This window comes from Heptranchias perlo, chromosome 29 (assembly GCF_035084215.1).
Source record: "Heptranchias perlo isolate sHepPer1 chromosome 29, sHepPer1.hap1, whole genome shotgun sequence".
NCBI lineage: Eukaryota > Metazoa > Chordata > Chondrichthyes > Hexanchiformes > Hexanchidae > Heptranchias > Heptranchias perlo.
The window spans coordinates 13097905-13113900 of record NC_090353.1 but is presented as its reverse complement, the minus strand read 5'-3'; the positions used below and the strand labels follow the sequence as shown (position 1 = coordinate 13113900).

Here is a 15996-nt window from a genome sequence, read left to right as displayed (position 1 = left end):
GCTGAAGGGAATGAGAAACGCGGACAAGGAAGGAAAGACAGATAGATAGAGGGAAGGAGAGACAGATGGACAGGACAGGCAAACAGTGAGGAAGAGATAGACAAAATGAAGGAGGGCAGATGGATGGAAGGAGACACAAAGGATGAGAGAGGCATGTACGAAGAGAACCAGATGGAAAGGCTCAGACAGACAGAGGGAGAGAGATAGAAAAGACTAAATAAGCAAGAAAAACATTGGTATGTGCCACCTATGGCCAGGCTGCAAAGCTTAAATTGGCAAAAGAAAAATTGGGATTTGAAAACGTAATGTCGCCAGAGAATGAGATAGCTTCAAGTAATGGCCTCTTCCTCTCATTACATTACTCACTTTGCTCTCTATTTAATTACTTTTATTGCTGTCATTTCTTAAACCTCTGCACAGAACAATCTATGGCCACTCCTCTAAGCCTCCTCATATGTGAATTATGCGTTCAGACATTTCTTCCAAGCGTATTTTATAAAAATTGTTAGATATTTACAGAAAATATTATTGAAAATAGAAAACACGTATTACACTGGAGCCTCCTCAAGACATTCCATGTCAATCCCCCCTTCCCCTCCCAATACTTCAGTTGATAATGGCACCGCACAGTGTGGTACTGAGCAACATAGACCAGGAAGATCCCTGGTTTGTACTAATATGGCTAATCTCAGTCAGGGTAGGAAATGACAATTGACCATTGTATCAGGAATGGTGGCGGTGGCGGGGGGGGGAAAGTCGATCAGGGATACCCCACTCCAGATCGCTATCCTTGGATCCCCATCCCTGCTGAAAGGGCATGTGTGTGGAAGTCGGGGGGAGACATAATTGGGCTTGGCTGTGATGCACTCATGATAAAACAGCCAGCCATCACTCAGTGACTAGGCTCGCACATGGCCACTTGGGTGAAGTACTGGAGGATGTCAGGGGCCCATAGTATTGTATTCAGGAGGGGGCGGAGGGGAGGAGGGAACCGCAGGAGAAATAAAAGACATTCCGTATATTCCCAGTAAATGAGTGACTGACTCTTTAGAAGTGAGTTCAGCAACAGTCATGATCCAATTCACCACAATCTTTGAAACACAAGCCCAGGAAATGAGATATTCAACAGCTTTGGCCTGCAATTATATCACAGTCCAGAAATGGAACTCTGCCCTCTGGAGCCCTGTATCCAATTGGGCTCCAGTCGCTGTATCATAAACCAGGTGGTTGAAATCTTGTTGACGTTCTATGTCCATTAAGATAAGTCTCCTTTTCTTTCCCCCACAGATTCCTTTCCTTTTTATAGCCGTGCTTCAGGCAGCTGCCTACGCTCCAGTCACAGTGTTTGTACCGTCACAGGAAACAGCAGGGAGAGATGTTCAGCCCCTTTAATTGGCAGCTTGTGGCTTGTGTAGTGGTTTATGACCTCTGGAATACTGTCAAACGGTGGGCTGTTCTGGCCGAGAATGTACTTGCAGTCTTTCGTTCTGCTGAACTTCATGTGCATGTATCCTTGGCTGCTTCTGTGGAGAGAAAGAGAGGAAGCAAAAAAAAGAGAGAACAATGAGGTACAGGCTGTAATTGAGGGGGGTAGAATTAGCCGAACAAGGAAAAGCTGCACCTTTGCCCCTTTCTCGTTTTACAAGCTGAATTTAAATCCCGGGAGCATTAGACCAACTTGTGTGCCATTTGTATTCACAACCATTTCCAGTGCACTTGGAATCGTGACTGAATTTGCCCCGAGTGTATTACAGAACAGTTCAAGTTACACATGAGCAGTTACCATGTATGGCCAGGAACCTCCCTGATTTCTTTGGTGGAGGTGGGGGGAAGGTTCGTATGAGTTAGCAATGGGAAACTGTAGGCTGATCCTGCACTCGGGTGTTTCCAGTGTGGAATGCACCCGCTGGTAGAGCAAGTCAGGAAATCACACCCCCACAACCTCCAGGGAAATCACAGGTCACGGGCCCTTGATTCTCTGACCTGCCCTTGCCAGGGCTGCTCCTTACAAGCCGCGGGCGATTGCTGAACCAGCTCTCGTATTTCTGCTCTGTATCTGTGGGCTCAATCCATCCGTGTTCAGAGCCAAGATAGCAGACCAGATAAATGAGATGGCAGAGGCAACTTTTTGCCTTAGCTGCTGGTTCTAAAATGCCAAACTGTTGACATCTAAGAAACTACCTCCCAGGGAGAGTTACAATACCTCAGGCAGAATTACAGGGTACCCTCCTAGCAAGATAAAGGGGACATAAAACCCAAACACAGTGTAACAGCCTCCGGTCAATGACAACACATTTAATTGCTTTGCAGTCACATGACTATTCGCGTGTTAACTCTTCCAATGCCGGTAGCTCAGAAGTCCCCTTTTGAACCCTTAGCGCACCACGGATGAGTCCAGGTGTGTTCTTGTCCTCTGTGTTATGGATAGGTTCATCAGCTTGTTGGCAGCCCTGTTTATCAAGTAAAACCTCATCAGAGATTTATCTGGTCATCTTTAGAGTGCAACAATATCATTCACCAGTCTTCTGGAGTTTTTGTTGGCCGTGGAGTCAAATTGGTAGTGGGAGAAGGAGGAAGAAGAAAAATGGGGTGGAGTGTTTGAAAGTTTCTTTTAAAAAGAGAAATTAGGTACAGAAAAAAAATGATGAAATTTAATTGGATAGTTAGGACTCTCACTCTGACTGTTTATCAGTGACCATCTGCTGGAAAGGCCGTTTGTATGGACGAGAGATGGGGACAAGATTGGGGCTCGTTTGGAAACCTCTCTGTAGTTCAACATCCTGCCAGTGGGAGTAATTTTAACTTTGGGTGATGGTGTGAAATGGGCATTATCGAACTGGTTGCCCGTTATACACCCTGCCCGTTACATGCCCCGCCCATTATACACCCCGCCCGTTACATGCCCCGACCGTTATACACCCCGCCCATTACACGCCCCGCCCATTATACACCCTGCTCATTATACACCCCGCCTGTTACATGCCCTGTCTGTTATACACCCCGCCTGTTATACGCCCACTACATGCCCCGCCCGTAATACGCCCTGCCCGTTATACACCCCGCCTGTTATACGCCCGCTACATGCCCCGCCCGTAATACGCCTTGCCCGTTATATGCCCGTTACACGCCCCGCCCGTTACACACCCTGCCCGTTACACGCCTTGCACGTTATATGCCCCGCCCGTTACAAACTCCACCCGTTATACGCCCGTTACACGCCCCGCCCGTTATACGCCCTGCCTATTATACACCCCACCTGTTATACACTCCATCCATTACACACCCCACCAGTTATATGCCCGTTATACGCCCCGCCCATTACACGCCCCGCCCGTTATACATCCTGCCCATTATACACGCCGTCCATTATACACGCCACCCGACTGATGTCAATGGAAAAGAAAATCAGGGCGAGGGTTGAATAATGGACGGCTTAATCGATATCGTCCATTTGATACCATTGCGCAGAATTAAAATTACTCCCACTGTCTGAGCTCACACATGGGAATGGGCTCCTGGATTGTCGGCTGGCACCTGTGTAACCAGACCTGAGCCCGAATCCCCATCGATGGGTTTAGTACGGGGCCACCTCTGCTTATATGTGACTCCAATTAAGTAAAACAAATTATGAGTTAAAACAAAGGCGCACAATAGTATTTTCCACTGTTCATTAGCATAGGAATTTAAATCATCAATATTGCTAACTAATCTTGTGTGAACGTTCGCTTCATTGTAATTGAATTTCAGTCACAAGCGATCAATCCTAAAGTTCTGTTATCATTAGACCCCCTCATCACTGTGAGGGCCATAGCAACACGCAGCCCGATTCGAAGCTTTACTGTACAGCCTACAATTTCACACAGTATTGGTCAGGAGTTTCTATAGCAACAGCCCTGCCTTTCCTTGGCCATCAAATAACAATTGAGCAAAGGTAGACAGATTGGGGGTCATTTTCACTTTCACCACCCGCCCGCTTTAGAACCCGACCGATTGTCACCCCATTAATTTCAATGGCGACACAATGCACAGTCCCTATCATGGAAGCTTTATTTAGTAGCTCGGTTTAGAGACTCTTGAACATGATGGTGGGCTTTCACATGTTTGGACACCTGGCTGACCAAAAGAAATTGTTTCTGGTGCCTTCCTGCTACCATCGCCATTTTGGATTCGGGAGTGAGTTTACAAAGTTGCCATCTGTTTGCTTGAAAGCTGGTTACACAGAGGGTCCTTTCTGTGAATCAAATGATTAAGCCCAGAAGATTGACAAGGTCAGTTGGTGGTGTGACCCTGACAGTTTTTGATATGTTTATCTCTACATATAACAGCTTGTGGATCCCCACAGCACAACAGCGCCTGGATGGGTAAACTGGCCTTTGGGGCATGAAGGGTTAACATCGTGCCTACAGAAACTTATTAGATGATGGTTTCCAGGCACCGAGACCGACTAAAAAAGACTGAAAATTACTATAATGGGAAAATACATAGACAGTCTTAGGGCTCTGATCTCTACGTGGTATGTGTAGTGAAGGGGATGAGGTGATCTCCTCTATACGGTATGTGTATTGATGGGGTGATCTCTACATGGTATCTGTAGTGATGGGGTGATCTCTACATGGTATGTGTAGTGATGGGGTGATCTCTATATGGTATCTGTAGTGATGGGGTGATCTCTATATGGTATGTGTAGTGATGAGGTGATCTCTATATGGTATGTGTAGTGATGGGGTGATCTCTATATGGTATGTGTAGTGATGAGGTGATCTCTACATGGTATCTGTAGTGATGGGGTGATCTCTACATGGTATCTGTAGTGATGAGGTGATCTCTACGGTATCTGTAGTGATGGGGTGATCTCTACATGGTATCTGTAGTGATGGGGTGATCTCTATATGGTATCTGTAGTGATGAGGTGATCTCTACGGTATGTGTAGTGATGAGGTGATCTCCTCTACATGGTATGTGTAGTGATGGGGTGATCTCTACATGGTATCTGTAGTGATGGGGTGATCTCTATATGGTGTGTGTAGTGATGAGGTGATCTCTACATGGTATCTGTAGTGATGGGGTGATCTCTACATGGTATGTGTAGTGATGCGGTGATCTCTATATGGTATCGGTAGTGATGAGGTGATCTCTACGGTATGTGTAGTGATGGGGTGATCTCTATATGGTATGTGTAGTGATGAGGTGATCTCTACATGGTATCTGTAGTGATGGGGTGATCTCTATATGGTATGTGTAGTGATGGGGTGATCTCTATATGGTATGTGTAGTGATGAGGTGATCTCTACATGGTATCTGTAGTGATGGGGTGATCTCTACATGGTATGTGTAGTGATGAGGTGATCTCTATATGGTATGTGTAGTGATGGGGTGATCTCTATATGGTATGTGTAGTGATGGGGTGATCTCTATATGGTATCTGTAGTGATGAGGTGATCTCTACGGTATGTGTAGTGATGAGGTGATCTCCTCTATATGGTATGTGCAGTGATGGGGTGATCTCTACATGGTATGTGTAGTGATGGGGTGATCTCTACATGGTATCTGTAGTGATGGGGTGATCTCTACGGTATGTGTAGTGATGAGGTGATCTCTACATGGTATGTGTAGTGATGAGGTGATCTCTATATGGTATGTGTAGTGATGGGGTGATCTCTATATGGTATGTGTAGTGATGGGGTGATCTCTATATGGTATGTGTGGTGATGGGGTGATCTCTACATGGTATCTGTAGTGATGGGGTGATCTCTACATGGTATCTGTAGTGATGGGGTGATCTCTATATGGTATGTGTAGTGATGGGGTGATCTCTATATGGTATGTGTGGTGATGGGGTGATCTCTACATGGTATCTGTAGTGATGGGGTGATCTCTACATGGTATCTGTAGTGATGGGGTGATCTCTATATGGTATCTGTAGTGATGGGGTGATCTCTACATGGTATGTGTAGTGATGGGGTGATCTCTATATGGTATCTGTAGTGATGGGGTGATCTCTACATGGTATGTGTAGTGATGGGGTGATCTCTACGGTATGTGTAGTGATGAGGTGATCTCCTCTACATGGTATGTGTAGTGATGGGGTGATCTCTATATGGTATCTGTAGTGATGGGGTGATCTCTATATGGTATCTGTAGTGATGAGGTGATCTCTACGGTATGTGTAGTGATGAGGTGATCTCCTCTACATGGTATGTGTAGTGATGGGGTGATCTCTATATGGTATGTGTAGTGATGGGGTGATCTCTACATGGTATCTGTAGTGATGGGGTGATCTCTACATGGTATGTGTAGTGATGGGGTGATCTCTACATGGTATGTGTAGTGATGGGGTGATCTCTACATGGTATGTGTAGTGATGAGGTGATCTCTACATGGTATGTGTAGTGATGAGGTGATCTCTACATGGTATGTGTAGTGATGGGGTGATCTCTACGGTATGTGTAGTGATGAGGTGATCTCTACATGGTATGTGTAGTGATGAGGTGATCTCTACATGGTATGTGTAGTGATGAGTTGATCTCTAGATGGTATGTGTAGTGATGGGGTGATCTCTATATGGTATGTGTAGTGATGGGGTGATCTCTATATGGTATGTGTAGTGATGGGGTGATCTCTACATGGTATCTGTAGTGATGGGGTGATCTCTACGGTATGTGTAGTGATGATGTGATCTCTACATGGTATGTGTAGTGATGGGGTGATCTCTATATGGTATCTGTAGTGATGGGGTGATCTCTACATGGTATGTGTAGTGATGAGGTGATCTCCTCTACATGGTATCTGTAGTGATGGGGTGATCTCTACATGGTATGTGTAGTGATGAGGTGATCTCCTCTACATGGTATGTGTAGTGATGGGGTGATCTCTATATGGTATCTGTAGTGATGGGGTGATCTCTACATGGTATGTGTAGTGATGAGGTGATCTCCTCTACATGGTATGTGTAGTGATGAGGTGATCTCCTCTACATGGTATGTGTAGTGATGGGGTGATCTCTATATGGTATGTGTAGTGATGGGGTGATCTCTATATGGTATGTGTAGTGATGGGGTGATCTCTATATGGTATGTGTAGTGATGGCGTGATCTCTATATGGTATGTGTAGTGATGGGGTGATCTCTATATGGTATGTGTAGTGATGGGGTGATCTCTATATGGTATGTGTAGTGATGGCGTGATCTCTATATGGTATGTGTAGTGAAATTGTAATTGTTTATAAAGAACGTGTCTATGACTTCATTACAAATAGCGCAAAGAGGAAACCTTCCCCTTTGTGAGTGCGTGATCTTGGCTGGGCTGTCGGGGAATAGAGCCATCACCCCTCCATAGGCTGAATCATTCCAACTGCTCCTGTGCTTCTCATAGGGGAAGGGTGGAAAACTGACATTACAGTAATGGGAGGAAGAAATTAGGTAGCAGCACCAACAGTCGACAAGTCATTGCCTTCTATCCTGCTGGCACCCAGCACTGCTTCCTGATTCACCTCGCCTTCTCTTCCACTCTTTTCACCCTTGACGATGGACTGTACTGTGGACATGAACTACTTCACCTGGGTTTCTCAATAAAAATATTTCAATTCTAGAGAAATCTGACTGCTTCCCCATTCATTTTCTGAAAAAAAGACTCCCCTACCCCTCGAAGAAAGGGGACTATAATTGGCCTCAGCATTCCTGGACAATAGAGGTGTAAAATCAGTCATCGTCCCCACTCCTGAACACTATCCAAAGACCCTTGTTGGAGAATGCAGCACAACAATGTGCAGGTCGAGTGAGGACATGACTGGGCGTAGGTGTTATGTGCCCCATGATCAAACAGTCTGCAGGTGCTCATTGTATAGGCTCACACTTCAAGAATGGGTGCCTGGGCGAGCTACCAGAGAGAGGCAGTCAGCTCTGGAACTGGCATGAGGCAGTGGGTTCAGGAAAAGGGGCAATGAAATTAGTGGAAGGAAATGAAGCATAATTAGAAAGTTAACGTTTTGGGAATGAAATGGATATTTACAGAATTGATAATTAAGCACCACAACTTGTGTCAAATTAAATATTAGTCTATCACAGACAGATCAGACAGGCCTCAGAGGAAGTCTGACAAGGGATTAGTAACAGGCAGGGATTTGGAGATGCATTTCAAAATAAACCTGTTAATGCCTGCCTAAAATAGCGCACAGGGAATAGATTAAACATTAGTATGGATTTCATCAATTGGAAGATATATCCCTTGATGTAACACTTTCGATTATCCGAGATTTTAAAATCTGGGAGAATTGGCTCTTAATTATCAGAGAAAATGTACAATACTTACACTTTGAATTTGAAAAGTGTATGAGGTGAACCAAAAGGAGGTAGGGTTTTGATAGGGTGACTAGGGAAAGACTATTTCCTCTGGATGGGGAGTCAGTGGTGAGGGGTCATCAATTTAAACTTGTCACTAAGAGAGTAAGCAGAGGGGTTAAGAGAAATGTCTTCACACAAAGAGTCAGGTCATTGCACTTTTTAAGTTTTTGAAACAAAGGAAGATACAGGGCTACGGGGGGAGAGAGCAGGACTCTGGGAGTAGTTTTGGGTTGTTCTAGCCGAGAACCAGTACAGAGAAGATGGGCCAAATAACTTTCTGTGCTGTAACCGTCTATGGTTCTTTGGCTCAACAGGGCAATAATGAATTGGATAGATAATTGTAGAAACAGAAGAATGTGAGAAAGGTTGGGATTGTTTGGAGTCAAAGAACTCAGAATAGGTGTGTAAAACTCAATGGGTGCCATTGTTCATGGACTATTTACATATTAGACAAAACTAAATCAAAATATTATTGGAAATTAAAGCTAACTCCTTCACTTGTTTATAAACCTTCATCATTGCATAGAAAGAAAGAAAGAACTTGCATTTATATAGTGCCTTTCACCACCTCAGGACGTCCCAAAGCGCTTTACAGCCAATGAAGTACTTTTGAAGTGTACAGTAGTTACTGTTGTAATGTAGGAAGGTAACATTGGAGGGTAATACTATTAAAATCACATAATAAGCTCCCTCAATGGCCTAATGGGCAAATGCACAGCCTGTTTGGGGTATGAAGTTTATTGATCCCTGGTTTGTGCCGAGTTAGCTGATCTCAGCAGGCCGAGTAGTTGGAAGTGATATCATGATTTCAGTGTCCTGGATTAGGAAAAATATCAGCCAGGACTCCTGTTTGCTCTGTGCCAATCCCTCCTGAAAAGTGCGAGTGAGGGCAGGGTTAGCTTGAGCCGCAATATCCCGACACTTGTTGCCTAGACTTATGCACAGAGAAACGGACCCAGATTTATCTCTTTGCAAAAAGCGAGGTATAAATTGGATCCACTGTTCAGTTATTTGCATTCTCAAACAGTTTTGAGCTGCTGGCCAGGAACTGAATCAGTTGAATGAATAAGTGTAAAGCGGGCAGTTCAAATCCAAATTTATGACAGTCGCTCCAAGCTATTCTGAATCATTCAGCTACATAATGTCCAGGGATAACATTCTTAGTATCAGCTTTCCTCAGCCAGCTTTTTCTTAAATTGGTTTGTTATGGTTTCCAAAAGGCTATTACTCAACCGGGGTGTAGTCCTGTTGCTGTAGACAGCTCAATCATGAATTCACTGCTCATCTAACACTTGTTAACCATGGTCCATAAAAGGGGCATACTAGGGGTGCTTTCAAAAGGTTGCAACACAGGGATTTGATCCACGGGCTTTCTTCACTCCAAGTTGGGAAAATAAAAACAGAAGTTGGCCCATATGTCAGCAAAAATAATTTAGAAGAATATGAAATCTTGATATGCAGGAGAGTAAAAATACATTTTTAATAACATGACTCTTTCTTTGGCAGAGGACAGTTATGCATGATATGAATCTGAATCTGTCACTCTCTGTACTCACTCTGCACATTTCTAACTTTAGTTTAAAATTAAGAAATCTAAACTCCATTTTCCATCCATGACTCCGTGGGTAGTTACTGCACAGTTATAGTTGCAGTCGTCAAACAGAGCCCTATCGCCAACCATCTGCGTTTGACACAGGCAGTCAGTGTTCTGGGTACCCTATCTGCATTTATGGAACACAATCAGCACAGGGGGGCAGAGAAAGAACAGCATTTGGGGGAGAGAGGAAAGCATGCCCCAGATACCCGTAGAAAATAAATCTTTTGCCTTCAATACGTGTACCTCTTCAGCTTTTTATGTACTTAAGTGAAGGAACATTGGGTATACTCACAGCTTAAATAACAAGCTTGTGCCCCATTGCAAAGTTTTTGCTGGTTCTCCAGGTTGGTATTTACGCTGTATAGACCAGGAAGGCTCCAGTTTGATCCCTGGTCTGTGTTGAATGGGTGGATAGCAGCTAGGGCCATGGTAGGAGTACCAGAATTGCCCTCAGTGAGGTAGCAGAGAGACACTTGTTCTCGTGGAACGGTATGCCAGTGACAATCAGTAAAAGACAATTTGAAAACAGAAGTGTGTGTTCCACTAATGACCTGCGTATTGGCCTTGCAGAGAGCAGGGCCTTGAATACCTTCGGAGCACAAAACTTGCCCCATACGCAAAGAATAGCTTTTTTGGGCGTGGAACTGAAGCGCTGCCGATGTCTGTGGCCCTTATACCCCAGCAAAGAATGACGGCAGGAGAGGTGGGAGGCGGCAGTGCAGTCTTTTATATCCCAATTGTAAACAATTTTACAACACCAAGTTATAGTCCAGCAATTTTATTTTAAATTCACAAGCTTTCGGAGATTTTCTCCTTCCTCAGGCAAATGTTTCAAGATCTTGAAACATTTGCCTGAGGAAGGAGAAAATCTCCGAAAGCTTGTGAATTTAAAATAAAATTGCTGGACTATAACTTGGTGTTGTAAAATTGTTTACAATTGTCAACCCCAGTCCATCACCGGCATCTCCACATTTTATATCCCAGGTGGAACAATAGCATCCTTTAAGTGGGGTTACCAACAAAATCAAATGAGCTACAGGGAAAATAAACATTGTAGAGGTGTTAATCATGCGTGAGCCTAACACTGAGGTTAAAATACACAGGCGAAATGCGCACAAGGTACTGACTATATCGGGATACAGGGGCATTGGGGAAGAACTAATGCCAAATCCTGGCATGAAGCTGATTCATTGTGCACCACCATAATTCAGCATATAATTAGATATCAGACAGTCCCGTGTGTGTACACTTTTAATCATTAACCCTTCAATAAAAATAAACAAAACATCAACCCCTCTCTACTTACTTCCCTTCCCCCACTCATATCCTGATTAGATGCATTTATGTAACCCTGAAGGGTATTAGTACCCTCGAGCGGGTAGAAGGAGAAGGGATTGAGAGGTCTGGTGAGAAGTTGGTTCGGTTGGATTGATCTATCAAAAAGGGACGGGCTTGTTGGGCTCAATATTTTGATGCTTTTTTTCTCTCCTCTCTTGACCACACTGAGGTACAATTCTAAGGACATTGCATAGCCAAGCCTGGTCACCCTCTCGGCCAATCTGGTCCTCACCTGACATCTAGAAACTCACACTTCCCAGCAGGGGCCACCTGATAGCGATCAGGAGCAGGGATCCTGGCCGATTTTTTTCCTCTTCCCTAGCCTTGGGGCACTGAGGCCAATTGCAGCACCCCAACAGCTGAGAGCAGTGAACAGCACAACCGGGAATTGAACCTGTGTGGCTTTTAGGAGCACATCACACGGAGCATTCAGTGGCGGAGACATTTAGAGGAGTGAGTGACGGTCTGTCTGCCTCCCTCTTAACCCCCATAAGTGAATGATCGTTAAATTCATGAAGATGGGAGGTGTAGCCTCATGAAGGGGCATGAACATGGCAACCAAAATTAGAAAAGAAAAACCACACAGTGGCCTGGAATTTCCTCGATGCCATTTACGCTGAAATAATGCCGAAATTTAGGTTGGATTCCACGCTGATCTTGCCGACAGGAACTTACCCCAAATTTCCTGTGTAGCTCATTAGCCGACACCGATGCAAAACAAACGCAAATACAGCGCCACCAATATGGTGGAAAAAGATGTGTGTTATCTTCTGTCATAATGCCTCACTCTCAGAGCCTCTTGCTTCTGCTGCTCCTCTTCCTCTTCCATTATTATGCAGAACAGTGGTATACCCACTGGGAAGTAGGGTTGCAAACCCTCCAGGAATTAAGGATTAATCTCCTGGACACTGCTGTGAGCAAAACCCGGGAGAAAAATCATAGAAGGCATTGAAAAAAAATGTTTTTTTTTTCATTTTCTTTAAACTCTTTTATTAGGTATAATTAGCTATTATTAGGGAAACAAGGCTGTTTGACTGGGTGGGGCGGTTGGAGGCAGGAGGTCATGTGACGAAACCTCCAGGAACACGTCCAAACCAGAGTTGGCAACCCTGCTGGGAAGGCCATTCCAGCTGCTTAGCTTTTCCGAACACGTGTTGGGGAGGAGCACCAGGGGCTGAAGCACATTGTGAAATGCCTTCGAGTGGCAGCCACTTCACACGGTAAAGGTAATGTAAGAAATCCAAGATATCGATCAGGAAGTGGTTTTATCTTTTGTAGTAGGATCACCGGCTGGTAAACCCAGTGCTGCCCGATTCGAGCTAATGAAGTAGTAGATGTAAAAGAGCTGGAGAGGGGGGTAGGTTCCAGAATTGGCAGAAATTCAAACCTAATGTGTGCAATTGGATCCTCCCCACCATTGCTTCTGCCTAGCAATAACGACACCATCTGCTGTTATCCTGAAGCATGGCTGTTATTGCAGTGGGAGCGATGCCAAATGGCGTCTTTAGGAATGAACAAGTTAAACTACTTTTGGATACACAAGAGGCTGCTTGGACTCACAGATGAGGAACAAAAGCACTTGGACGAGGCACCTGAGTGACTGGAGCCCACGGAACGACCCTCCAGTTTGAGTCAAGGCCACCAGGGTAGGGAGGGGGTGACTTGGCAACACAAAAAAAGAGTTGCTACACATTACTCAAACGCGTGCTGTAAACTGGTTAAAAGAATTCCCTTAAGAAAGGCCCAACATTTATGCCAGCAGCAGACAGAAGAGAGCTGATTAGGAGGCATGTGCTATTAGTAGCTTCATGTAATATTCATGAGCTGGAGTTTCAGAAGCTTTAATCTTCACGACCAACAGTAGGGGAACAGAATGGTCCCCATGTCAGTGCCTTTCATGTGGACAGCCTCCGTAAACCATCATCAGCTGACATCAGGACCTGAGCGGTGACTGGTAAAAGCTAAACCGAATCAGCTAGTCTGTAAAACACCATGCAGCATAAAGCTATTATTGGCCTTTTAGTTACTGTTTCCTCCAGAGAGGGCATGCAACCATAACTGTCCATCATTGGCCTGATGGGTACACGTACTGCCAGGTATGTAACCTTACCACATCCTCAGGACATCCCAAAGAGCTTTACAAAGTAATTACTGTTGTGAAGACAAAAACTATCATAAAAATCTTACTGGATTGATAATTTGACAGATGCCATGAAGTAATATTTTAATTTATTAATTTATATTTTGACTTTAGCTACTCTGTGAGGACACAGGCCAAAGTTAAACACTCAGTGTGAAAGGAAGTATAGGAATCATGTTCTATCTTTCTGTGGTCTATCAATGTTACTCGTTTCTTCTATTTTTAATTCCTCTCCTCAGTTTTCTCCCCTCCTCCCTGGAGGTGCTGACTCTTGCTGGGGTTCGATTCCACAGTCGCCAGTCACACTAACCCACCTTCTCCAAGTGCCCCCTCCTCTTCATGTGTGAGCCTAGACGACAGTGCGCTAATGCTCAGGGCCACCGAGCAGGGCACGCCGCTGGTCCAAGTACCTCGAAGCCCAATTTCCCACCTGAGCCACGTCAAAGTGGGGAGCAGCGGAAAGGAACGTTGCCCCTTAGCAGAGGGTGGGACAAGTTGGAGCGGAGAGTCAAGGGTGGGTGGTCTCTGGCATCTCGTGGTAGTTGGGCTACATGAGACGCCAGCACTGGCCTGGGAGCAGGCTGATCCCGCCAACCCCCCCCCAACCCTGGTTATCTCAGCTGCCAGGAGCAGGCCAGGTAGATGGAGAAAAAATAGGGATAAAAATACCAAAGTACAGTCCCCACTGTTTGGTGTTAACATGATTTACCCGCTATAAGTGGTGGACAGTAAAATCAATTGCCACCTGCTGTGATCACTGCGGGTTGAACTGGTCACTGAAGTACAGATTGGTGTTGGTTGCAGCTTCCAGTCAGTTCCTGTACTGACCTAGAGAAGCGTCAACTGAAAAAGCGAGTCTGCCCGCAGAGAGAGAATCGTGGGAGAGTCACGCTGCAGCTCTGCCGCTTCCTGGAGTCCTCGCAGGGGCTAAAAACTGAACATCGCACATCGGTATAAGGGTTAAATACTGTCCAGGCGTTAAGGTATAAGGGTCAAATACTGTCCAATATAGCCGGCGCGCTTAATATGTTATGAGCTCTAATGGTACTGGCAAACGGTTATCGCCATTTTACCGATATAAGCGGCTGCCTGTGATAAGCACCGACGGTGTAAGTGGAGGGGATTGTACTGGAGAAAATGTATTCAAATACCCCACAAAAATAAATGTTCTGTATTATAAAACATTGAAGAAGCTAATTTACATGCGTAGAAACCCATCCACGGTATATTGCACTTTGGTTCTCGTAAATTTATAAGCCTTTCACACTCATAAAAGGATTCCTGTAACTCACGGACAGCATTAGCTTACAACCCCCTGGTGCCTTTGAAGATGTGCTGAGCTACACACAGGGCACCAGTAAATATAAAGGCTGCCTCCGCAGGCAAGATGGTTTGCTGCCACCAACTACTGAATGCTCAGTATGCTCGTACAAGTCAGTGATGCAGGATCCCAATCTCTGACATCTATGGACCTTCTCCAGCTGTGGAGGAAGGTCTGGAATCCAGGACTGAAGTCACAAACCTCAAACTCTCAAACAACTCACATACTATATGCATATATGACGAGGGAACCATACAATACAGTACATTACAAACTCGCACTGGAGGCAGCCCTGTAACATACGTGAGGTGAGGCATGCACCTCATACAGTCAGTTCGCCCCTAGCCTCCAAAGGCAAAAGTGCTACTGACGGCATATGTAAATGGAGGCTGGTGATAGTGCCAGCCATTGGGGTCACAATGCTGCTTTGGTTATGGGATGGCATTCTCCATTTAGGCCGGTACTATGGTTCTCATATGGTTGGTCTTCATGAACCCTCCCCCGACATCAGGGAGGACACACAACAACAACAACGTGCATTTATATAGCCTCTTTAAGGAACATAGGAACAGGAGTAGGCCGTTCAGCCCCTCGAGCCTGTTCCGCCATTCAATTGGATCATGGCTGATCTGTATTTTAACTCCATTTACCCGACTTGGTTCCGTAGCCCTTAATATCCTTGCCTAACAAAAATGATCAATCTCAGTTTTTAAATTATCAATTGACCTAGCTCAACAGCTTTTTTGGGGGAGAGAGTTCATGATTTCCACTACCTTTGTGAAGAAGTGCTGCCTGACATCACCCCTGAATGGCCTAACTCTAATTTTAAGGCTATGCCCCCTTGTTCTGAACTCTCCACCAGAGAAACAATGTCCCAAGGTACTTCACAGAGGCGTTATCAAAGGAAATCTGACACCGAGCCACATAAGGAGATACTAGGACAGGTGACCAAAAGCTTGGTCAAAGAGATAGGTTTTAAAGAGCAACTTAAAGGAGGAGAGGTAGAAAGGCAGAGAGATTTAGGGAGGGAATTCCAGAGCTTAGGATCTAGGCAGCTGAAGGAATGGCCGCCAATGACAGAGCAATGAAAATCGAGGATGCGCAAGAGGCCAGAATTGGAGGAGCGCAGAGATCTCGGAGGGTTGTAGAGCTGGAGGAGGTTACAGAGGTAGGGAGAGTCAAGTACACGGAGGGATTTGAAAACAAGAATAAAAATTTTTAAATGGAGGTAATTTCCTGACTCTGTGCTGCTGGTAGGGAG

The 15996-nt window shown here is 45.0% G+C and overlaps 1 protein-coding gene across 2 annotated transcripts in view; it reads right to left on the bottom strand.

Annotated features, from left to right (window-relative positions):
* Positions 1-476: 476 nt before the first annotated feature.
* Positions 477-15996, bottom strand: part of LOC137299398 (SH2 domain-containing adapter protein F-like) — a 196094-nt gene continuing 180574 nt past the window's right edge. For both annotated transcript variants that reach the window (XM_067968108.1, XM_067968107.1), the window contains one exon: positions 477-1523. In XM_067968108.1, coding sequence (XP_067824209.1) covers positions 1337-1523 — 187 coding nt within the window. In that variant the 3' untranslated portion in view covers positions 477-1336. The remainder of the gene's footprint in view (positions 1524-15996) is intronic.